The 24,764-nt window shown below is 32.8% G+C and overlaps 2 protein-coding genes across 2 annotated transcripts; both read right to left on the bottom strand.

Annotated features, from left to right (window-relative positions):
* Positions 1 to 14,861: 14,861 nt before the first annotated feature.
* LOC125193035 (probable disease resistance protein At1g58602) lies at positions 14,862 to 19,654 on the bottom strand. The gene is made up of 4 exons (XM_048090739.1): positions 19,535 to 19,654; positions 17,179 to 17,939; positions 15,228 to 17,010; positions 14,862 to 15,025 (listed from the first exon to the last, which is right to left on the bottom strand). The coding sequence occupies exons 2-3, from the start codon at positions 17,918 to 17,920 to the stop codon at positions 15,236 to 15,238; spliced, it is 2,517 nt and encodes an 838-aa protein (XP_047946696.1). The 5' UTR covers positions 17,921 to 17,939; positions 19,535 to 19,654; the 3' UTR covers positions 14,862 to 15,025; positions 15,228 to 15,235.
* A 3,071-nt stretch (positions 19,655 to 22,725) lies between these two features.
* Positions 22,726 to 23,904, bottom strand: LOC125195618 (probable disease resistance protein At1g58602). Its single transcript, XM_048093751.1, has one exon. It carries the CDS (start codon positions 23,902 to 23,904, stop codon positions 22,726 to 22,728), a length of 1,179 nt encoding a protein of 392 aa, XP_047949708.1.
* Between the last annotated feature and the right edge of the window lie 860 nt (positions 23,905 to 24,764).

The raw sequence follows: 24,764 nt of genomic DNA, 5'->3' as shown, positions 1-24,764 counted from the left end.
TCATCTCTTTATTTATTTCTGTCTAGTTTAATTAATCAAACCAAAAATCCTATGTATCTTGATAATATATAAACCTCAGTATATGATAGCTAATTGCAATTTCATTCCCTGTGTTCGATATCCCGATACTGACATTCAACTATGTATACTAGATCTACCTTGTATACTTAGAAAAGTGCATCAATCATCAAGATGTAGACAGAAGTGTACAAATGAAAGAAATGCAGAGAGGGCATGAACTAAGCATAGCCATCCGCCCACATCCAGAAAATGGAGGTCTGGGAAGCCGCATGTCGCCTTCGATTTGTTGATCGATAGTAGTCCTATGGCTAGAAACAGAAATCCGCTAAAAAATAAGACCCTGGATGAAAACTTGTGTAAGAGCGTCTAATGGTTCAAGAACGGTCAAATAAGTTAACAAAGGGATCATGTTTGATGATTACTAGTAATTATATTACCAACGCTATAAATTAAACTTGTCCCTAATCATCAATAAATGTTTTACAAACTTCTCAAATATCATCTAACTTCTACTTTTTTTTAAGGATAAACAATAATATATGGTTCTACTTTTTCCTTTTAGCTGTGGTGATTCGATTCCTTGACCTATTCATTATAGGATAAGCGTTTTATCAACTAAACTGCATTTCTATCACCTCCCAACTTCTAATTTACCAACAGTGATGCAGAAACGTATGGAAATAACTCATCATACCTAATCACTAAATCTTAAAGAAATACCAAAAAAAACTACAAGGGCCTAAAACTTTAATCATATATATCTCAAAAGAATAGCATGTTAGGAGAGAGAACTCATTTACTTTATAAATCTCACACCAGTTTCTCTCGCAGCCAAAATGGGACATTGAGTCCGTAAAAGAGAGAGAAATGTGTTACTTACGAAGTAAATTTAAGGCATCCAATGATCAACCTCCTGTCATCCTTTTCTTCTAGAGCATAAACACGGTAATAACCAACATAATTAGCCAAAACATGGGCTATTACAAGAAAACCTATTGATGCCAACCCTAAAGCAAATGCAACATGGCATGGATTCTTATTTTCAACTTTCCAAAGCTTCATATGCTGTACCTAAACCCCATCAAAAAGATATCACTTAGTTAATATAAAATTTTAAATTTTTTTTTCAAAAAAAAACTCATTTAATTTTCTATTACTTCTAACAATGATTTAGTGCAAGTTCACTACCTTGCTTTGAGTTTCTTGCGCTTTCAACCCAAAATACGCTGCTGTGATGTCTAGTGCAAAGACGATCGCGAAGAGGAGTATAACTACCATACATTTCCCCATTCTCTGCAGTTTTTTAGAAGTGATGGAGATCTCGAAAAAAAAACTTCTTTTGTCAATGTAGGGGTAACTTTTAGTTTTATAGTATGAACATATATATTTAAATGTCCACTATCAATAATATTTGTATAATAAGAAAAATCTAAATTTGTATAAAAAGAAATATAATTTGCATTAAAAGAAAATCTAATTTCTACAATATGAAAATATAATTTGTATAAAAGGATAATCTAACCATGCATAATACTAAGAAAATCAAATTTGCATGATGAAATTTTTAATTTACAAAAAGAAAGTCAATTAATGACAATTCATCAAAACTTTTTAATTACTTAGATCATATAATACTCCCTCCATTATATTAAATATGAAATATTTGTTTTTTCGCACGGGATTTTATGTACGGTTGTTATTCATGCGCGTAATCTTTCTCATGTATTTGAAGCGCAAGAGTAATCCAATTTTCTTTGTGTTTGATACATGATAGGCTAGTTTTCGTCACTTGAATTTAATCGCTTTCTTTTGCGACACGTGTCCAACTCCGTCCAAGACATGAGAAAAGGGAATTATCTTTTGTCAAATGAAATATATGTAAATAAATATTTAACTTAGCTTGGGACCAACTACCAAGACATTCCATCTATCATCTTTAGTTATAGTTTAGCTGATGCTCTAATTCTTTTGTAGCACTTGTTTGGTTTTACTTTTGCTAACATCTTAACTCCATAGTTAAGAGCGTTGGCCTTATTTTGTTGCATATTGAAGTAGTAGTTATTGCTCTAAGTTCTTGTGTATTTATTGCTCTTGTTGTTTAGTTGTGTTGGGATGAGTTTAGTTGCTTAGTGCATTTAATTTTGGTTTTGTTTGTTATAATTTAGTTGCTAGCTTGAGTTTATATTTACTTCTAAGTCTTATTTCAATCTGTGTTCGAGGATTTTTAAGAAAAAGAAAGCACAAAAAAATCTTTTAAGCTTAGTTCTTATTATGTTTAGGCTTTAGCTTCTTGTTTAGCTCTAGTATTTGTTAATTTCTTTTCAGTTAATTAATACTTCTTTTAAGCTTTTAAATTTCCTTGATTTATCAATTTCTATCATATCTCGTATTTTTTTTATTGGTCTGAATACTTTTCTATGATTTGTACACATTTTTGTAGATTTTTTTGGTGAAGATATTCAATTGATTTTCTTTGTTGAAGTTTTTGATTTATCTTTGTGTCTTCGATTAGCTACCTCTTGAATAGATGTTAGTGTTAATTAGAGTACTCTAGAGACTGTAATGTCAAGGAAGTCAGTGCATATTTGGATCCAAAATTCGTATTTTGGTCCTATGTTTATGACCACAATTGACATTACTCTAATATAAATTTTAAAAAATTAAAATAAAATTATTTAATTTTCTATTACTTCTAAGAATGATTTAGTGCTAGATCACTACCTGGTTTTGAGCTTCTTGTGCTTACCACCCAAAAATCGCTGCAGTGATGTCTAGTGTAAAGACGACCAAGAAAAGGAGGGAAAATCTAATTTGTCCACTATCGATAATATTTGTACAATAAGAAAAATCTAAATTTGTATAAAAGGAAATCTAATTTGAAACAAAAGAAAATCTAATTTCTACAATAAGAAAATATAATTTGTAAAAAAGGATAATCTAACTTGTATAATACTAAGAAAATCAAATTTGCAAAAATGAAATTTTTAATATTCAGAGAGAAAGTCAATTAATGACAATTCATCAAAACATTTTAATGTTTTGAAGAAAAAGAAAGCACCAAAATATATTTTAAGCTTAATTCTTGTTTGAATGTTTAGGCTTTAGCTTGTTGTTTATCTCTAGTGTTTGTTACTTTCTTCTCAGTTAAAACTTTACCATTTCTCCACATTAATTCTTTTTTTTTTATAAAACGAGTGCAGAAAAGTTAATGGGACCCCAATGGCGGATGGATGGAGTACTAGTTAATAGAATTTTGGGAAGCGGGAAAAATTAAATATTGTTGAATAGGAAGGAACACGCATGCAAAAATCCCTTCCTTTCAATATTCCATTTCAAAAGCTCTGAGTATATTCTATGGACCATTTCGTCGAACAGTTGAGGACCTCTAAGCATACTAGATTGCTAGGCTGAGATTAGCTAGTTTCTCGTATCATCCACATGTTGTGATGACAAAATAAATAATGACATATCGTTTTTTTATAGTGGAATTAATAAGGGTCAGATGATAAGCAGAGAAAGAAGTAAAGAAAAGAGATGTTTCATCAAACAGTTGGTGGTACGTTTCGTCAGTCATGCAATAGAGTCGAGAATAAGATGTGCTCGACGAAATTACTCAATCGAACAGTTCACAACTCAGGTATTTGATGTAAGGCTCATGAGAGTACTGTAATTGAAGAAAGACGATCTCAATGTATTTGTTAAAAAGAGTGAATGTCTATATAGGATATTACAAACACACAATAGTATAGGAATGAAGAAATGGAAAGAGTGAACTTCCCTCCTTCATTCACTATTTTTGAGTCCCATATGTTATTATCTGTTAATTTCTTATTTAAATTTATTCATTACAAAATCTAATTAAATTACTCCATCTTTCAATTTGTTAAAATGCAAAACTTCATACTTTCATTCATTATATATTTAATTGAATCCATTATTTTTGTGACTAATGTAATAATTAGCATTAAAGTCATGAATTTCGGTGTCAACATTATACTCCCTCTGTCACAAGATAAGCGACTCATATTCCTTTTTGGGACGTCTCAAGATAAGTGAGTCATTTCCTTTTTTTTTTTTATTCCCTCTATTACTTTTTCTCTCTACTTTATTAACTCTCTTACTTTAATAACTTTCCAATTTACTATCAAAACCACATTTCCTTAAATCCCGTACCGAAAAGTTTTTGCTCACTTATCTTGGGATGGAGGGAGTACATAATTTCCGTCTAATCCAAATCAATAATACAATTAAAAAAAAAGTCCCTCCGTCCCACAATAGGAATCACATTTGGTGTGAGCACGGATTTTAAGAAATGTAAAGGATAGTGGGTTGAAAAGTTAGTGGAAGATGTAGTCCACTTTTTTATATTGGTTTTATAATAGAATGTGAGTGAAGTGAGTTAGTGGAATGTGAGACCTACTTACCATATATGTAAAAGTAAAATGTGACTTTTACCGTGAAACACACCAAAATTAAAAAGATGTGACTCTTATTATAGGATTTTCACACCAAAATTCAAAAAATGTGACTCTTATTATAGGACGAAGGAAGTAACATAATTATGATAAAATCGATAATATTTTAGCATTGTATAATTAACCAAAATTCAAGATTTTCAGCAATGACAAAACAAAAATAGCATAAAGGAAAAAATGGATCACGCAAAATAATAGCAACAAAATATATCTAACGAGAGCTAAAATCTTGATATCGAACGGGCCTATGAGCTGGCTGCAGGTCCCGGCCTGGTGTCTTCCTCCGGCTGGTGATAGATCCATTCAAATGAAACAAATGCAGCGATGGCATGACATATGCATGTCCAACCGCCTGCATACAGATAACGGTTGTTTGGGAAGCCGCATGTCGCCCTCGATTTGTGGATTGATAGTACTCCTTGCACGAGCTCCCACAATCCGAAAGCCAAGATTAACCTGCACCAAAACTTATTGTGTAAGAGCGTCTAATGGTTCAAGAACACTCAAATATTCAGGTTCATATGTAATGGCATAATTGTAATATTATGGTTGTGTCTTATTCAAAACTCACACATATTTTTGTTTAATTTGAATAATAGTATAATACTCCCTATGTCCCAAGATAAGCGAAGCACTTCATTTTGCCACGGGATTTATGTAATTGATATTCAAAGAGTTACAGCAGATAGAGTTAAGTATAGAGAGAGAAAAAGAAGAGAAGTACATAGAAAATAAGGTAGGTGGATGATACGAGCATATTTCATTTTGTTTAGATATTTTAGGATTCACGTATCTTTTCCATATCTTTGTTTTCTTGTTCATTAAGTTAGTTATAGCATTATAAATAGGAGTTATTGTAATCATTTGAAGGCAATCAAGAATATCAATATTATTTTATTGTTCATTGGCTTCTCCAAAGTGGGAAAACCGTCTTGCTCGACGGGCACTGTCCCGCGACAGACATTTATCGATCGTTGATCTACGCACGCCGATCAGCCCGATAGGAGGTTTATCCTATTAGTGGATAATAAAGCAAGAGAGAAGATTTTTTGCTAAAAAAGGAAATGACTTATAGTGGGATATCCCGAAAAGGAATGTAACTCGCTTATCTTGGGACGGAGGGACTAGTATATATTTTTATATTATTTTTTAAAAAACTATGAAGGGCATTTGACTATCCACTCACTTAAAATGCAAACTCTAAATATTATACAAATTTCAAAGTATGATCTAGACCATTAGAAGATGTCAGCAGTTGACAAAATATCGCAAACAAAAAATGTCAATGTGTTAACGGTTGATGTTGTGTTGATATTGTTTGACATTTTTTGTTGCTGTTATTTTGTCATCTGTTGACATTTTCTAACAGAATCAGAAACATAAATTCCAACTCAACCATGTCCAAGAACTACGTATAATGGACTAAAACCTTAATCATATCAAACATACCAACAAGAGAGAGTGTGTTACATACCAAGTACAAAAATGGAATGTGATGGACACCCTCTTGAAGGAAGAGGAGTCCTCCGTGCTTATTACACGAGTGCGAAGACTGTAAACAACAACAAAAGTAGCATAAACATGGGCTATTACAAGAAGACTTGCTGATGCTAACCCTAAAGCATATGCAGCTTGGCATGGCTTCTTATCTCCAAATTTCATGTGGTGCACCTAAACCCCATAAAAAAAAAACAGATTAATATATATAGTTAATATAATTTTTAAAAGAGTAAAGGTCAATTTTGGTCCTAAATATATAACCAAAATACGAATTTAGTCCAAAACATTCACTTTTTGAAAAAGGTAAATAGCCATTTAAATCAAGTTTGGTCAAAATCTAGTCTATCCCACAATGTTCAAAATCCACTAATTAAATCACGAAGTTTCATTTTTTCTAGTTTATCCCATGAGTTGAATCTTAGGTGGAATTTTTGCATCTCTACATTAAAATCCATCTTAAAATCTTAATCCAACTTTAAGATCAAACTCCTCGTGATCATACTTTGGATTATACTCGCATATTTTTTCGTGATTTAAATATCAATCCAACTTGAAATCTCAATCCACGTCAACAAAGATTCCACCTAAAATTTGACTTATGGATAAACTAGAAAATTTGAAACTTCTCGATTTAATTAGCGGATTTCAAACTTTGTGGGATCGACAGATTTTGACCAAACTTGATGATTTAAACGATTATTTACCCTTTTGAAAAACAAGTCTATAATAAATAAAAATGTCGCCGAAGTAGTCCTTTTTTTTTACGGTCAACGCTGATTGCATAATGGTACGACCCTTAGTTTTTTGACGGAACCGTCAAAAAAAGGACCAATCCGACAGGGATTTCATTTGTTAGGACCTATTTTTCAAAAAGCGAATGTTTTTGGACCAAATTCATATTTTGGTTATATGTTTAGGACAAAATCGACCTTTACACTTTAAAAAAAAAATTTACACCTACTTATTTAATTTTCTAGTATGACTTTAACAAAGATTTAATGCAAGATCACCTGGCTTTGTGCTGTCCACCCAAAAATCGCTGCAGATATGTCTAGTACAAAGACAACCAAGAAGAGTAGGCAAAATCTCATACGTTTCCCCATTCTATGCAGTTTGATATTCTTTGCGAAGAGACTTTTGGGTTTTTTTTATAAAGGGCCTTGAGCATATCATTGTACAATAAAAAGAACTAATTTGCATAAAAGAAATCTAATTTGTAATATAAATAAATCTAATTTATATAGAAAGAAAATTTAATTTCTGCTATAAGAAATATAATTTGTATAAAAGAATAATCTTACTTGTATAATAAGAAAATTCAAATTGCATAAATGAAAATTTTAATGTATAGAAGGAAAGTTAATTGATGACAAATCGTCAAAACTTTTCAACTAATTATATCATCGTCCACAACCACATTTTTTAAATTATACATTCATTGCTAACTACATGTTAAATTGATAAGAATAAACTTACTAGTTTATTCGATCTAAAAGCTAGTGGTCGGGATCAATTTTCACGTCATCGTCTCAATTAATTACCATAAATGAAAACTTAGAATTCATATAACTATCTCGATTAAAATTATTTTTTCAAAAAAATATATCAAATTAAAAAGTAATTTTATAAATATTTTAACAAAATCCCTATTCATATGTTTGGATGATAAAACTTGATAATATTTATTAGAATTTTCAATATTTTCAACAATCAGATTAAAGGTAATCATATATGCTAATTTGGTTTAACAAATCATACTAATTGATAAAGTGGAATTTAGTCAATATAATCAAATTGTTATTATTATTTATTAAGACTAATTTCCGCTATCCATGTTCCATTTCAAAAGCTGTTATTGAGCATTGCGTCGAACAGTTAAGCACCTTTCAGCATACTAGATTCGAACATTTCGTCGAACAGTTGGAGTGTTCTTGCTAGGCTGAGATTAGCTAGTTTCTCGTATCAACCACATGTTGTGATGATATATGGAATATGATCAAAAAAATAAATAACGACATATCGTTTTTTTATAATGGAATTAATAAGGATAAGATGATAATCTGCGTTTCATCAATCAAGCAATAAAGTCGAGAACAAGATGTGCTCGACAAAATTACTCTATCGAACAGTTCACAACAGCAGATTACACAATCATTGCAAAATTACTCAATCGCTTCAGGCCACCTATGCGCTGGCTTCACGTCCCGGCTCCTCCGTGTCTTCCTCGGGCTGGTGATGTTGACCGGGCGTCGGGGGTACATAGATGCATACAAATGAAGCAAATGCAGAGAGGGCATGATAGATGCATACCCAACCGCCTTGATACAGATAACGGTTGGATGAGAAGCCGCATGTCGCTCTCGATTTGTGGATCGATAGTACTCCTTGCGCGAGCACCGACAATCCGTAAACCATGAGGGACCTGCACGAAAACTTGTGTAAGAGCGTCTAATGGTTCAATATAGTGGTTGTGTCTTATGCAAGACTCAAACACATTTAAGCAATTAAAGTGAATGTTTAATTTGAATAATATAATACTCCCTCCATTTTTTAAAAATAGCATTTTTTTTCCAATTTAGTCCGTTCCTTAAAATAGTAACTTTCAAACTTTCTATTTTACGAAATCTTTACACCTCTATACATCAATTTATTTACCACTAATAAAGTGGACCCCATAATCCACTAACATTAATTCCATTACTTTATTCTCTCCCTCTTTCTTTCTTTACCAATTTTTCTCTCCGTCTCTCTTACTTTATCAAATTAAGCATTAAAACCCGTGCCGTTTCAAATGTTTCTATTTTTTAAAAATAGAGAGACTAGTATTTTTATATTATTTTTTAAAAAACATGAAAGGCATTTGACTATCCACTCACTTAAGGTCAAGTAAATTAACAAAGGGACCAATTATATTTATCCACAAAAGTTGGTGGATATATAGCTTGATAGATAAGGAAGTAATCAAATGCAAACTCTATGTATTGTACAAACTCTAATATATGATCTGACGGTTATAAAATGATAACAAATGACAAAATCATAGCAACAACAAATGTCAAATGTTGTATTGATATCTTTTATTGTTATTTTGTCATATGTTGATATTTTCTAACGATCCAAATCATAATTTGAAGTTTGTACAATATTTAGAGTTTGCATTTTATTACTACTGATATTGAAATCAATAATGGTTTTTAAACTTCTCCAAAACTACCCCAACTTCTACTTTTGCAAATATAAACAATAATGGTTCTATCTTTTCCTTGTGGTTATAGTGACACAAACACCTAACCTATTGATTGGAAGAGAAGCGTCAAAAACATAATTTCCAACTCCACCATGCCTTAAGTACTAAATCTTCAAAAATGTGCAAGAACTACATACAAGGGACTAAAACCTTAATCATATCAAACATACCAACGAGAGAGAGTGTGTTACTTACCAAGTACAAACATGGAATACGATTGATGCCCACTTGGGGGAAGAGGATCCCCCGGTGCTTACATGAGTGCGAAGACCATAAACAACAAAAATAGTAGCATAAACATGGGCTATTACAAGAAGACTTGCTGATGCTAACCCTAAAGAATATACATCTTGGCATGGCTTCTTATCTCCAAGTTTCATATGCTGCACCTAAACCCCAAAGAAAAACAGATTGCTATATATAGTTATATAATTTTTAAAAGGTCAATTTTGGTCCCAAACATATGACCAAAATACGAATTTGGTCCAAAACATTCAATTTTTTGAAAAATAAGTCCATAACAATATGAAAATATCGCCGAAGTAGTACTTCTTTTTACGATTCCGTAAAAAGACCAACTGTCAACGCTAATATCACAGTGGCATGACTGTTAGTATTTTGACGGAACCGTAAAAAAGGACCACTCCGACGACCGACAGGACTTCACTTGTTATGACATGTTTATAAAAAAGTGAATGTTTCGGACCGAATTCGTATTTTGGTCATGTTTAGGACCAAAATTGACCTTTACTCTTTTTAAAACATAAAAAAAAAATACTCCTGCTTATTAATTTTCTAGTATGACTCTGAACAAAGATTTAGTGCAAGATCACCTGGTTTTGAGCTCCTTGTGCTGCCCACCCAAAAATCGCTGCAAATATGTCTAGTACAAAGACGACCAAGCAGAGTAGGAAAAATCTCATAAGTTTCCCCATTCTATGCAGTTTGATATTCTTTGCTAAGAGCCTTTTGGGTTTTTTTATAAAGGGCCTTGAGCATATTATTTAGTTGTCCACTATCAATACTATTTGTACAATAAAAAGAACTAATTTGCATAAAAGAAATCTAATTTGTAATAAAAAGAAATCTAGTTTATATAGAAAGAAAATTTAATTTCTGCAATAAGAAATATAATTTGTAAGGATAATCTTACTTGTATAATAAGAAAATTCAAATTGCATAAATGAAAATTTTAATGTATAGAAGGAAGGTTTATTGATGACGATTCGCCAAAACTTATCAACTACTTATATCATCATCCACAACCACATTTTTTAAATCATCCATTGTTAACTACACCTTAAATTGATAAATATTAATACTAAATCTAGTTTATCCGATCCAAAACCTAATGGTCAGGATTAATTTTCACGTCATATCAACCAGCTATGGTAACAATGTCAATCATGAGTATAATGGCAGTCCGCTCAACTAATTACTATAAATGACTCTTACAATATATCTCAAAACTTGGAATTCATATAAGTATCTCGATTTAAATTATTTTTTCATAAAAAATTTATCAAATTAAAAGGTAATTTTGTAAGTATTATAACAAAATCCCTATTCATATATTTGGATGATAGAATTTGATAATATTTATTAGAATTTTCAATATTTTCAATAATTAGATTAAATGTAATCATATATGCTCGTGGGGTTTAATAAATCATACAAATTGATAATTATATATTCAAGCAGCACATTGAAATTGAAGAGGAAAATAAAAGGGGAAATAGCCGAAAACCACAAAATTTGGACAATTATATCATAACTTTGACATTTTTCTCAATTACACCACTGATTTGAATTTGAGGAACATTGTGTATGGCATGGAAGACAGAAATCCATTAGCTTAATCTTATATTCGATATTTTTCCAACTGAAGTCCGTGATTTTTCTGAGTGATATATAACTAAGTAAAACTTTGATACTTTTCAGGCTTAATTCCATTATTTTTGTGACTAGTGTACAAATCTGCATAAAAAAGTCATGAACTTCGACGTCGAACATCATACGCTCTCTGTCCACCATCAACGAATCACTTTCCTTTTTAGAATGTCCCATCTAAAATGAATAATTTCTCCTTTTAGTAAAAATATATAGTACTGTATATTTTAACCTCTCTTACGTTATTCTCTCTTCATTTCTCATTTTTATTCTTTCTAATATTTTACTCTCTTTCTCTTAATAATTCTTTAAATATGTAGCATTTTTTAAAATCTCGCGCCTAAAAGAAGCGCATCACTTGTGACGGAGGAAGTCCAAAATTTCTGTCAAATCCAAATCAATGTGACAGCAATCACTAAAAAAGTAGTACTATTTCATCGGTTTCCTCATAACTGAGCCATTTTCATATATTACTTCTTCCGTTCCATAATAATAAAGTCATTTTGTTTGGTATGTTTCATAGTAATAGAGTCATTTCTCTTTTTAGTAAAATCAACACATTTTCCCACATCTACTTTACTTTTTCTTACTTTTTCTCTCTTCATCTCTTTTCATTCCACTTTATTCTCTCTTTACTTAACTCACCTAACACAATTTTTCTTAATCTCCATGCCGAAAAGAAACGCCTCCATTACTATGCAACGGAGGGAGTAATGATAAACACTTTTTCTCGCTTTTACTTTACTTTCTCTTATTTTATTCTCTCTGCTTTATTCACTTTCTACTCTATTCATCCTATTTTTTTCTCTCTCTTACATTTCTATCTACCTACTTAACATACTAAACATCTTTTCATTAACCCCGTGCCGCCGAAAAGTTTCGCATCAACTACGGAGGGAATGGAGTAGGAAAAAGAAAAAAAACGGATCACTAGCTTGTGCAAATTATGGGCTTTGGTGGGCCGAACAGAATTCAAGCATACCCAAGTATGATCAAAACTCGGGCCGGCCCAGTTTAAAAACCTTAATTTCCCTTTTTTGGTTGCAATAGAAAAAAATCAGCTATAAAAGTCAAGCAACAAAATTAGCTAGTAAATAGAAAGAGACAACATTTTCGATATAGTGAATAAATTAAAGGCTTATTTAATCATCCTCAAACAATGAGGGCATGAAATAGTAATACTAGTCACACAAAGAAAAAAACCAAGAATTTCAATCAAATCCAAGAACAAAGTTGAAAACCTTCATCGATCTAAGAAAATCGATTAACACAATTAGTTAAATATAATGTGGCCGCACAAAATACAAAATCAATGCAGAGGTGGCATGACCTATGCATAGCCCACTGCCCATATTCAGATACTGGTGGTATGGGGAGCCGCATGATGCCCTCAATTTTCGGTTCGATAGCACTCCGTGCACGAGAAGCCACGCTCCGAGAACCCCGTAGATCCTACACGAAAAACTTGTGTAAGAGCTGGTTCAAGATTAATCGTCAAATGAGTCAAATATTCGGGTTCGTATCAAATGGCATATTTGTAGTATTTCTTCAATTTGAATAATGTAAAAAAAAATTATTTTTTTTCAAAAAACTATGAAGGACATTTGACTAACCACTCCCTAAGGTCAAGAAAATTAGCAAAAGGATATATAGTTTGATAGATGCAATATTGAAACTAATAAAATAAAATATAACTACCCTATATTGTCAAACTAATAGAAGTATATCTGTCGTCAATTGATTTTAAGATGAAACTAATGGATTTATAACCCACGAAGTCAAACTTGAACCAAAATCATCCCAACCTCTACTTTCTTAACAATAAAAATTACTAATTGTTATATCTCTTTCTGGTGGAGACTCGAACCCTTGACCTGTTGGTTGGAGATGAAGCGTCTTACTAGCTAACTATACTTTCATCTATATCTCAACTTCTTAACTTACAAATCATGCCTAACCACTAAATCATTAGAGAGAGAGAGAGAGTTACTTACCAAGTTAGAACAAGGCATACACTGGCATTCCTCTTCCTTTCTTCAGTGTCTATAATACCGAAAATACTATAAAGACCAACAATATTAGCCAAAACATGGGCTATTACAAGAAGACTTGCTGCTGATAATCCGAAATCATATGCAACTTGGCATCGCTTCTCACATCCATATCTCATAGGTTGCACCTAAACCCCATCAGATAAAAGATTACTATAGTTAATAGTATAATTTTTTTTAATTATTTAATTTTCTATGACTTTGAATAATGATGCAAGATCACCTGGTTTTGAGATTCTTGCGCTTTCCACCCAAAAAACACTGCAATGATGTCTAGTAAAATGATCAAGACAAAGACGCAAATGACTATTAATTTCCCCATTCTCTGCGGTTTTTAGAGTGTGTGAAAATGTGATGGAGAATTTTTTTTTTTAAAAAAAAAGCTTCTTTTGTCAATGTAATGGTAACTTTAATTTTTTTTTAATTTTAGTATTTTATAGTTTGAACATATATTTACTTGTCCACTATCAATACTATTTGTACAATAAAAAAAATCAAATTTGTATAAAAAGAAATCTAATTATTACAATAAGAAAATATGATTTGTATAAAAGGATAATCAAACTTGTAAAATAAGAAAATCTAATTTGCATAAATGAAAATATTAATTTACAGAAGGAAAGCCAATTAATGACAATCGGTCACAACTTTTAATCATTCCTTAAAGTCTGTACTTACCCTTCCTTCATTTAATTATTCATAAATCTCATATTGTATTTTATTTTTTTGTTTTAATTTATATATTATGAAATTTAATTAAATTATCTCAAAAACTTTAAATTAACATATCTCTCTCAAATTAAATTATTTTTTCAAAAAAAATACTCTCTATGTCTCAATAAAAATGAAACGTTTCTAACAATAGAAATAACTTTCTCCCTACTTTTTCCTCTTTCTTACTAGACTCTCTTTTCTTTAACTCACAAATAACGCTACATAAAACCCCGTGCCGAAAACTAAATGTTTCATATTTAGTTGGACGGAGGGAGTATATCAAATTAGAGATAATTTTATAAATATTCTAATGAGATCTCAATTGCACATGTTTAGATAACGTTCAGATGATGAAATCTAATAATTTGTATTTCAGTTTTTCGTAAATGTTGATAAATGCATCAAAAAATTGTCAATATAATGCATGCAACATATCAATTAAATTGTGTTAATATTTTCAGGTACTTGTATTGAAATTCTCTTGTCATTGTGTTGATATTTGTAATACACTATGTTGATATAAAAAAATATCATATCAATTACTATATTATAGCATATTGTCTTGCTTACCCATTTGTTGATATTTTGTTACTATATATTGAAATCTGTGAGTTTTAATCTCATCCACTCATTTTAAGATATAGTGGTATAGGATTGGTTAGTTGTGAATTGAAGTGTGCATTTTAAGATGACTCTAATCAACTATTTTTAAAATTGCATAATTAACCAAACTTTATATGATATTTCAGCAATCACTAAAAAAATAGTAAGGAAAAAGGGAAAAAAAGGCTTCAATCGTGCAAACTATGGGCTTTGGCTTTGGTGGCCCGAACTGAATTCAAGCATACCTAAGCACGATCAACATTTGGGCCGGCCCAGTTTAAATACCTTTAGAACCTTATTTCCCTTGAAAATCAGCAATAAAAGTCAAAACCTTAGCCAAGAAGAAATTGAGCAACAAAATTAGCTAGTAAATAAAAAGTGACCACATTTTCTCATAAGTGAAAAAAAATAAAAAGCTTAGTTAATCATCAACATAATGTATAACATAGAATGCAAGTGCAAAGAGGGCATAGCGTCCTCGAAGATCCATTGCGAGCATCCACAATCCCTAGACCACGAAGATCCTACACAAAAACTTGTGTAAGAGCGAGCGTGTAACGGTTGAAGAACCGTCAAATGAGTCAGATATTCAAGTTCGTATCTAGTGGCATATTTGTAATATTTCAAACATCTTCAATATCAACAACCATATAAAGGCGAAACTGTAAACTGATTTATTTGCAAACATAAAGAAATAGAAAGATAAAGAAAAACAGAATGTATCACCTTTGAAATTACGGAACGATATCCAGCTCCACGATATTGGAGGGTAAGCTCGAAGCTCTTACCTTTGTTGCAATGTGTTTGGTTGTTACCATCTTAAACTCCTCGAAATGCTTCATCGACCCAATCTCTTCTGGAATTGTTTCGAGATGTGGACAGTTATTGATTTCTAGTAGGCCGAGAATCGACATTGCATCCCAACCAACTTGAATGTTTCTAAGATTCCACAGCTCATTGATGATAAGGAAACGGAGACATGGAAACCCCTGGTCCTGGATCACCATTTCTCGACCAGTGAATGCATTCCGCAGTTTGAGGAGTCTCAGTCGACTCAACTTCTCTAGTATCGGCATGGGGTCATCTTCAAGACAAGTATTAGCCAAAATCAAGTGATGAATACATCGAGGGAAATTACTAGCACTTGGTAGCCTATCAAGGCGTCCATCTAGGCGAAGTCTCGGAAGTAAATAAAGAACACCAATCTCATCCAAACATGGCATGCTTCTAAAACGAGACCCTTTCAAGATAAGGTGTTGTAGGCTCCTCAACTTAGCTAGTGACGCAAAGAGCTTGCCTACATCCAAGTTTTCATCAACGTCTTCAATGCCTAATTTTACAAGATGATTCAATGTCTCCAAGCCTGAGACCTCATATGTCCAATTATAAATCGAGATGTTGGTTAGGGTCTCGAGATTCTCTAATGTGTCAATTTTCAAAGGATGCCTGAAAATCACATCAGACATGTGGAGATTACGAAGGCTGCCCATTTCCCCTATGATCTCCGATACCTCCACCATGAAGTTTAGATCTATATCAAGAACCTCAAGCTTTTCAAGATCCCCCAACGAGCGTGGGATCCTCGTTAGGTAATTGTTTCTTAATCCTAAATACCTTAACTCAGTCAAAGTTCCGATTGATTCTGACATAGTCTTCACCCCAAAATCTTCCAAGTCGAGTATTTTGAGTAGTTCAAAACTCTCCCAATAAGACGGGCTAACATCCTCTAAGTAGCCACCACCCCCATGGAAAATGAGAGAAATAAGCTGTTTGCTGTCGTGATTCGTGGAATGATTAAACTTCTCTCTGCCACAATGAATAACACGATGACGAGGATTCTGAGAAGGTTTACTATTTCCATTGCTGTTTAAGATCTCCAAGCCTATTTCCTCCTCCGCTTTTTGTACTGATAGCATGTGTAGTAGAGGATTCATTCGACACCTTTTTACTTCACGTTGATGTGGAGTTTCGTTCACTGCTTTAATAATGGATTCTGTAAGTAAAACATAACATGTTCCTTCTTCTCCGATGTACCGGTCTTCAAGTGTTGTTAGTGCGTCTAATCCACTTGCAGCCCAAATTTGTTCCAACTTCTCTTCCCTCATTATTGCATTTTCCTTAAAAAGGGACATATGCAAGAAACATGCCTTAATATCTTCATCCAATTCATCATACATCGGTTCCAATTTTTTCAATGATTCACTCAAATCAATTGAATCAAAAAGTTCTTCCCATTCAATCCCTAAAAGTCTTTGTTTTGCTTTCTGCCTTGCGACATCTATTATAGCAAGCGGCAAACCCCCACATTTTTTCAGCATCTCTTTTCCCTTCCTCTCCAACTCCTTTGTGAATTTGTGCTCATCACTTATAAATTTATCAATTGTTTTCAAAAACAATTGCCAGCTCTTATCAGAATCCAAAGCTTTCATATTGTGAATACAATCGTCTATATTTGTTGTAAAACGGCTTGTCCACAACTTTCGACTTCCCCAATCTTCATGGTATTCATCTGATAAGAAGAATTGATACAAACAAGACTCTTAGAACGCTACACAACTCTAAAATCTTTTAAATTTTAGCTTCTTCTCATGTGCGTGTGTGATATGCATAATTAGTAATGGGATCTACAAGTGCAAGAGTATGTTTTTCTTTTAGAGATATGCAATAAAATATATACCATCATCTCGATGTCGCAAGATGTCTCTCAAGTCCATTCCTTTGGGCATGTTGTCGAAAACCATTAAAAATCGCTTTCCTTCCAGGTGTTGCCGAAGCATCTTTCGTAGACTTCGATTATCCTTTTCCTCCAACAAATAATCTCTATCAATCAGTTCTTCACTGTCTACCATCATCTGTTGTATCAGATCCACAAGTATCTCTTTGTAACTCTTGTCACTAGTAATGGACACCCACCCCCGGTGCTCGAACCAGCCCACGACGTCCTTATGGTTGTATACTTGTCTCGCAAGAGTTGTCTTTCCTATACCAGTCATGCCTTTGATAATCCAAGTATCGTCTGTACATAAATCGTTTAGTAATACTCCGTCAATCAACTTGCGCACGTCTTTCTCCAACCCCACCACAACTTCTTCTTTCTTCTTCTTTTTCTTCTTCTTCTGCTTATTTTTCTTCTTCTTCTTCTTATCATTTTTGTCATCTGCTCTGAAGTTTATGATTCGCATTTTTGTCATCTTGATCTCCCTTGGATAAAATCTAATGTTCCTGCTGTCCGCAACATCTTGAGCCAACTCGACCAAGTCAGCCATCAAATATTTTGGCCTTCTCCTCTCTTCCATTTTCAAATCACTCAAGAAATCCAACACCCCTCGTAGCTCTTTAATTCTGTACTCAAAGTTGTAACATTTAGCATACGAACCCTCGAGATGTTGTATCATCCCTAAGATAGCGGCCTCCGCCATGTTAATGCTTCTAGAACAACTGCACTTAGTAAGATCGGCGCACATTTAGCTCTTATGTAATACTCCCTCCGTCCCATAAAATATGGGCATATGATATGGCACGGTATTTAAGACAAAATTGGTAAAGTAAGAGAGAGGAGGAGAATTGTAGTTAAAGTACTATTTGTGGATAGTGAGACCTACATTATTATAGGGGTAATAAATTGGGATAATTTTCTATAAATGGAAATGCTCATATTTTTATAGGACGGACGAAAATGGAAAGTGTACATATTTTTAAGGGACGGAGAGAGTATTCTTTTTGTCCTACTATAATTGAACTGTATTCCCTCCGTCCGCAATTTAGGACTCTCGGTTTACCATTTTAGTTCGTCCATCATAATAAATCCCGGTTCACTTTTATTTTTTGGAATTTGGTTGTTAGTTGTATATGTACATTTATCATAATAGGGTCCTTCATGTTAGGTTGAAAACTATCTTAAATTGATAACTGCTACTCCCTTCGTTTCTCCACTAGTGATGGATTTTTTTTTGGGCACAGAATTTAAGAAAATGGTATATATTAAGTTAAAGTGGAGTGAATAAAGTATGAGAGAGTAAAAAGCATGAGATAAAGATAATAAAGTAAGAAAGAGAGAATAAGGTAAAGAGAGTAAATAAAGTTAGAGAGAGTTAAAGTTTTGTTTTTTGTTAAAAAAGGAAATTGATCACTTGTGGTAGGACAATCCAAAATGGAAAGTTGATCACTTGTGATGGGATGAAGGGAAATCTTAAATTGATAATTGATAACTATGTCAACAACCTACGTTATGTCAATACGAATACATTTGTATATCAACTAAATGTAGTATCTTCTATTAACATCTATATATCTACATGTCTACATGTCAACACAAGACATACGTATATACACTACATTTAGTTGACATAAAATTGTATCCATAACATAGGTTGTTGATATAGTTGTTAGTTATCAATTTAAGATAGTTATCAAACTGATCACATCCTTATCATGATAACTAATACTCCCTTCGTCCGACTCAAGATGTACATCTTTCCTTTTAAGTTCGTCTTACTCAAGATGTCCACTTTCCATATTTGTAAATAAATCTCTATATCCTTATTAAAATATTCAACTAAAATTTTCTCTCTACTTACTCTACTTAATAACTTCTTCTAAAATCTCGTACCATTGGTACAAAGATTAATTTTTCATTTTCGTAATATACATGATTTAGGGGGTACAAGAATTCCTTTTTCCATAAAATTCGTGCCGATCCCTAATTCGGAACAATTAATCAAGGCGGATTTCACTAACAAGTTTTAGTAATTAAGATAAAGCTTTCGAATCTTAATATGACGAACATAGAATTGATATCCTAATTGATTTACTTGAATGAGATCTTCTGAAAATCTTCTTTCAAGATTTAGAAAAGTTGAAATTTTTATACATAATTTGACTTCTAACAACTCACTATTGAGCGAAATGATTCAATATTGAATCAATTTCCTAAACAAAAGATCCCAAATTCAAACATCTAAAACAACAGCAGCATATATAATCTTGTGATGAATTTTAAAACTATAAATTCAAATGAAGTAAAAAAAAAATACCTTTTTGAGAATTTTTTCTTCTTAGCCTTTGCCCCTCGAATGGATTTTCCGATGCAATCAGTCTCTTTTCCAATATTTATGCAAGCGAGTTTGATTTGAAATTTTGAAAGGTAGAGAGTGAGAAACTAACAAATTCAAAAACTGAATAAGGTCAAATTTTAGCAAGTTGATCAATTGGGAGTAACATTAAAATAATTAAATATTAATAAAAATTTTATGATGCCACTAGTATCTGACAATAACAATAAAATAAAATAAAAATTGGCCAGCTAGGTATTGTGATAATGTGACAGGAGGCAAATAAATGCACTTATACTATTTAAAATTAATTTTTTTCCCCTTTGGATGTGTAATCAGCCCTGCTCATGTCAGTATTGAACTTAATTGAAATTTCTAGCTACTATTTAAAAATAATTAATAGTCCACATTTCCTCGTTCATGCATCCTGCTTTTCTGAATCAATCAATTGGGTATTTTCGATGGCATAATTAAATCGAAAGTCTCCTCTAAATAATTTATAATCATAGTAGCTGGCTGGCAGCACCTAGTTGCAAGTAATGTTTATTTTATCATGATTAATTTATTTTTAATTGATTTTGAGCTTCTCCTGCTTTCTGGTACAATTACCAAGACATTGATGAAAAAGCGCATACATTTCCCCATTCTCTGCAGTTTTTAGAGTGTGGAAATGTGATAGAGATCTTGAAAAAAAAAGCATTTTTTGTCAATGTAGTGGTAACTTTTATTTTTGTAATTTAAACATATAGTTATTTTATTGTATAAAAGGATAATCTAACTTTTTAATGGAAGTCCTAAGAAAATCTAATTTGCATAAATGAAAATTTTAATTTACAACCACGTCCACATTTCTTAAATTATTCTTTCAGTGTACTACTAACGGGCGGGTTGTCTCGTTCATTACTTAAGAAACAACACATATAAAGTATGTACTCACCCATCCTTCCCTTAACTATAGTTTATATATTATGAAATATAACTAAATTTTTGATTTATTAAATATAAAATTCATTACTTTCATTTATTGTATATTTTTAATTATATTAAAACCATAATTAGCATTTCAAAAAGGATAGTTATCTCTTCACTAGAGATGATTCCTTTCAAAACTATCTTTAAATTAGAACGTTGAGAACTATCAATTAGTAGCACAAAATATGCATAGAAGTCATGCATTTTGGTGTTAATGCCATATAGAATTTCTGCCAAATCCAAATGAATGAGACAATTAAAAAATGTACCACAATTGATTTTTTTTTTTTAAATTGTATATTTAACTAACATTTCATGATTTTTCAGCAGTATGAAACTGAAAAAACGGATCACAATTGCAAAACTATGGGCTTTGTTGGTGGCCCAAACTGAATTCAAGCATACCCGAGCACAATCAAAACTCGGGCCGGCCCAGTATAAATACCTTTAGAGCCTAATTTCCCTTTTTTGGTTGCATATGAAAAAAATCAACAATAAAAGTCAAGCAACAAAATTAGCTAGTAAATAAAAAGTGACAACATTTTCTCATAAGTGAAAAAATAAAAGGCTTAGTTAATCATCAACATGATGTAACATACTACTCCTTCCGTCCCGGCTAAGATGACACATTGCTTAGTCGGCATGGGATTTTAGGAGTTATTGGTTAAAGTGTTTAATTGGAGAGAGAGAATGTGGGTGTAAGTATTAAAGTAGAGAGATAAAGAAAGATGAATATTTTAATAGGAGTGAGAAAAAGTGGTTGAGTATATTAATTGGAGAGAGAAAGTTAAAAAAAAAGGAAATGTGTCATCTTAGTTGGGACAAACTAAAAAGGGAAACGTGTCATCTTAAGCGGGACGGAGGGAGACATAAAACAGGGGCGGACACACTCTCAAAGAGGGTAGGGCTTAAGCCCTAACCCAAAATGATATTTTTATGTTTTTTCTACTTCTTTTTTTTTAAATAAATAAAAAATTGTGTTAAGCCCTTACTGTGTGAGTCCTTTTGAAGGTCAAATTACTAAAAATTGAACGAATAGAAGGGCTGAAGTTAATTTGAAATTAAAAATTGCAGAGCGAAATAAAAAAACCATGCTGTCGAGCTGCCCAGGAAGAAGAAGACTAACTAAAAACGTTACTATTATAATATTATTATATTATAAATACTCCTTTTAAAAAGTTCTGAGTACTTAAACTTTAAAAAGCGTGCCGAGTATTTTAAAGGGCCAAATTGCTATCATTTATAAATGTTAAAATGCCTTGATTAAATTAAAAGTGCTGAGTTAAAAGAGCCATGTAATTTGCGTTAAATTCATAACTTACCTAAACAAATTCTATGGGTTTACTTGCAAAGCAACTTTCTTTACATAAAATATTATTTAAAAATATTTCCCATTAAATTCCACACAAACTCAATTAATAACTTGGACTATTTGGCAGTACTAATGCGTAAGATAAGTTTTTCTCTCTTTATTATTCATTTCTTTTTAATTCAATAATGCAAATATTTATTTTGTTCAATATTCATTGTGTTGAGAAATTGAAGCTATGCAAAAAAATACAGTTTGTATTGATAAACATATATAGGATTTGGTGATAAAATGATTCAGCTTTGTCTGTTCAATTTGAGTTTAAGATATTTGGAGTGGTGAATATTTTTTTGTTAAACTATGAGTTTGAACCGTTTGAGTATAATTGTTTGAATTTGTTTTCAGTACTATTTATGTGTATCTATAGCTATCACATGATAATTTGATTTAGTTTTACGTATAAATTATTTATGTTTTTTATAGTTGTTATGTTTGTGATTTTTTTGTATAATTACTGTTTTGCATATATAATATAATATAATATAATATAATGAAAAATTTTATGTACAATAGAGCCCTTACTGAAAATATTTTCTGCGTCCGCCCCTGCATAAAATGCAAGTGCAGAGAGGGCATAGCGTGGCACACTTATATGCAGATAACCTCGATTAGTACTCCGTTCGCGAGCATCCACAATCCTTAGACCACAAAGATCCTACACAAAAACTTGTGTAAGAGCGAGCGTCTAATGGTTCAAGAACCGTCATATGAGTCAGATATTCAGGTTCGTATCTAGTGGCATATTTGTAATATTTCAAACATCTTCAATATCCTCAACCATATAAAGGAGAAATAGAAAGATAAAGAAAAACAGAATATATCACCTTTGAAATTATGGATCGATATCATTCTCAAAAGCTTGGGAGGTTAAGCCCGAGCTTCTTATCTTCGTTGCAACGTGTTTGATTGTTATCATCTTAAACTGCTCCAAAAACCCCATATACCTAATCCCTTCCGGCAGGGTTTCAAGATGTGGACAGTTCATGATTTCTAGTTGGCAGAGACACCACATTGCATCCTTTCCAACTTGTATGTTTCTAAGATTCCACAACTCGTTGATGCTAAGGCTAACGAGCTCTGGGAACCCCTCATACTGGATCACCATTTCTCGACCAGTAAATGCATTCGATAGTCTGAGGCGTTGTAGAGAGGACAACTTCTCTAGTACCGGCATGGGATCTTCCTCAAGACAAGTATTTACCAAAACCAAGTCACGAATACGTAGTGGGAAATTACTAGCACGTGGTAGCCTATCCAGGCGTCCGTCCACTCTAAGTTTCCAAAGTTCACGTACAACACCAATCTTGTCCAAACACGGCATGCTTCTGAAACGAAACCCTCTCAAGGTAAGGTGTTGGAGTATCTTTAACTTAGCTAGTGAAGCAAAGAGCTTGCCTACATCCAAGTTTTCATCAACATCTTCAATGCCTAATTTTGTAATATGATTCCATGTCTCCAAGCTCGAGACCTCTGCCCAATCATAAATCGAGATGTTGGTTAAGGTCTCGAGATTCTCTAGTGTGTCTATTTTCAAAGGATGCGGGAAAATCACATCCGACATGTGGAGATTACGAAGGCTGCCCATTTCCCCTATGATATCCGGCACCTCCACCATAAAGTTTTGAGCTATATCAAGAACCTCAAGCTTTTCAAGATCCCCCAACGAGCGTGGGATCCTCGTTAGGTAATTGTTTCTTAATCCCAAGTACCTTAACTCAATCAAAGTGCCGATTGATTCTGACATAGCCTTCACTCCAAAATCTTCCAAGTCGAGTATTTTGAGTAGTTCAAAACTCTCCCAACAAGACCGGCTAACATCCTCTACGTAGCCACCACCTCCATGGAAGATGAGAGAAATTAGCTCTTTGTTGTCATGATTTGTGGAATGATTAAACTTCTCTCTGCCACAATAAATAACACGGTGACGAGGATTCTGAATGGGTTTACTATTTCGATTGCTGTTCAAAATCTCCAAGCCTATTTCCTCCTCCGCTTTTTTTATTGATAGCATGTGTAGTAGAGGATTCATTCGACACCTTTTTGCTTGATGTTTGAATTGAAATTCGTTCACTCACTGCTTCAATGATGGATTCCGAAAGTAAAACAGCACATGTTCCTTCTTTAACCCATCTCCGGTCTTCAAGTGTAATCCGTGTAATAAGTCCGTTTATAGCCCAAATTTGTTCCAACTTCTCTTCCCTCATTATTGCAATTTCCTTAAAAAAGGACATATGCAAGAAACATGCCTTAAGATTATCATCCAATTGATGATACATCGGTTCCAATAACTTCAATGTTTTATCCAAATCAATTGAATCAAAAAGTTCTTCCCATTCAAACCCTAAAAGTCTTTGTTTTGCTTTCTGCCTTCCAACATCTATTATAGCTAGCGGTAAGCCTCCACATTTTTTCAACAGCTCTTTGCCCTTCCTCTCCAAATCCTTTGAGAATTTGTTCTCAATACTTGTAAATTTATCAATTGTTTTCAAAAACAATTGCCAGGTCTTATCATCGTCCAAAGGTTTCATGTTGTGAACATTTATGGCTGACTCTTTAGCATAACGACTTGTGCACAAAATTATTCTTCCACGGTCTAGATAGTTTCCACCTGATAAGAACAAATGATGCTGTTAGGAGTTAAGGCTGTTGACAAGAATGAGCACAAGTCGTGCTCTACATAAATGCTTTAGAGGAATAAACTCCTCCACTTATGACTTGATAAGCTACCCTAAGAGAATAATGATGAATCTGGAAATAATATCTCGGCTTTATTTGACTGAATTGGAATAGACAGAAACTTGAAAAGCAAAACAGGAAAGGGAAATCCTCCGCAGAGGCCTAATCCTCACGAAGGAGGCCTACGAGTAAAAC

Source organism: Salvia hispanica, chromosome 6, assembly GCF_023119035.1.
Source record: "Salvia hispanica cultivar TCC Black 2014 chromosome 6, UniMelb_Shisp_WGS_1.0, whole genome shotgun sequence".
Classification (NCBI taxonomy): Eukaryota; Viridiplantae; Streptophyta; class Magnoliopsida; order Lamiales; family Lamiaceae; genus Salvia; species Salvia hispanica.
Note: the sequence above shows the minus strand (reverse complement) of the source record. Positions and strands in the feature narration are given on the sequence as shown.

Coding starts and splice junctions, on each gene's coding strand:
- LOC125195618 (XM_048093751.1), bottom strand. CDS start 23,904: ATGCTATCAATAAAAAAAGCGGAGGAGGAAATAGGCTTGGAGATTTTG.
- LOC125193035 (XM_048090739.1), bottom strand. CDS start 17,920: ATGGCGGAGGCCGCTATCTTAGGGATGATACAACATCTCGAGGGTTCG. Junction 17,011..17,178: donor CTTGCGACATCGAGATGATG/GTATATATTTTA, acceptor TCTTCTTATCAG/ATGAATACCATGAAGATTGG.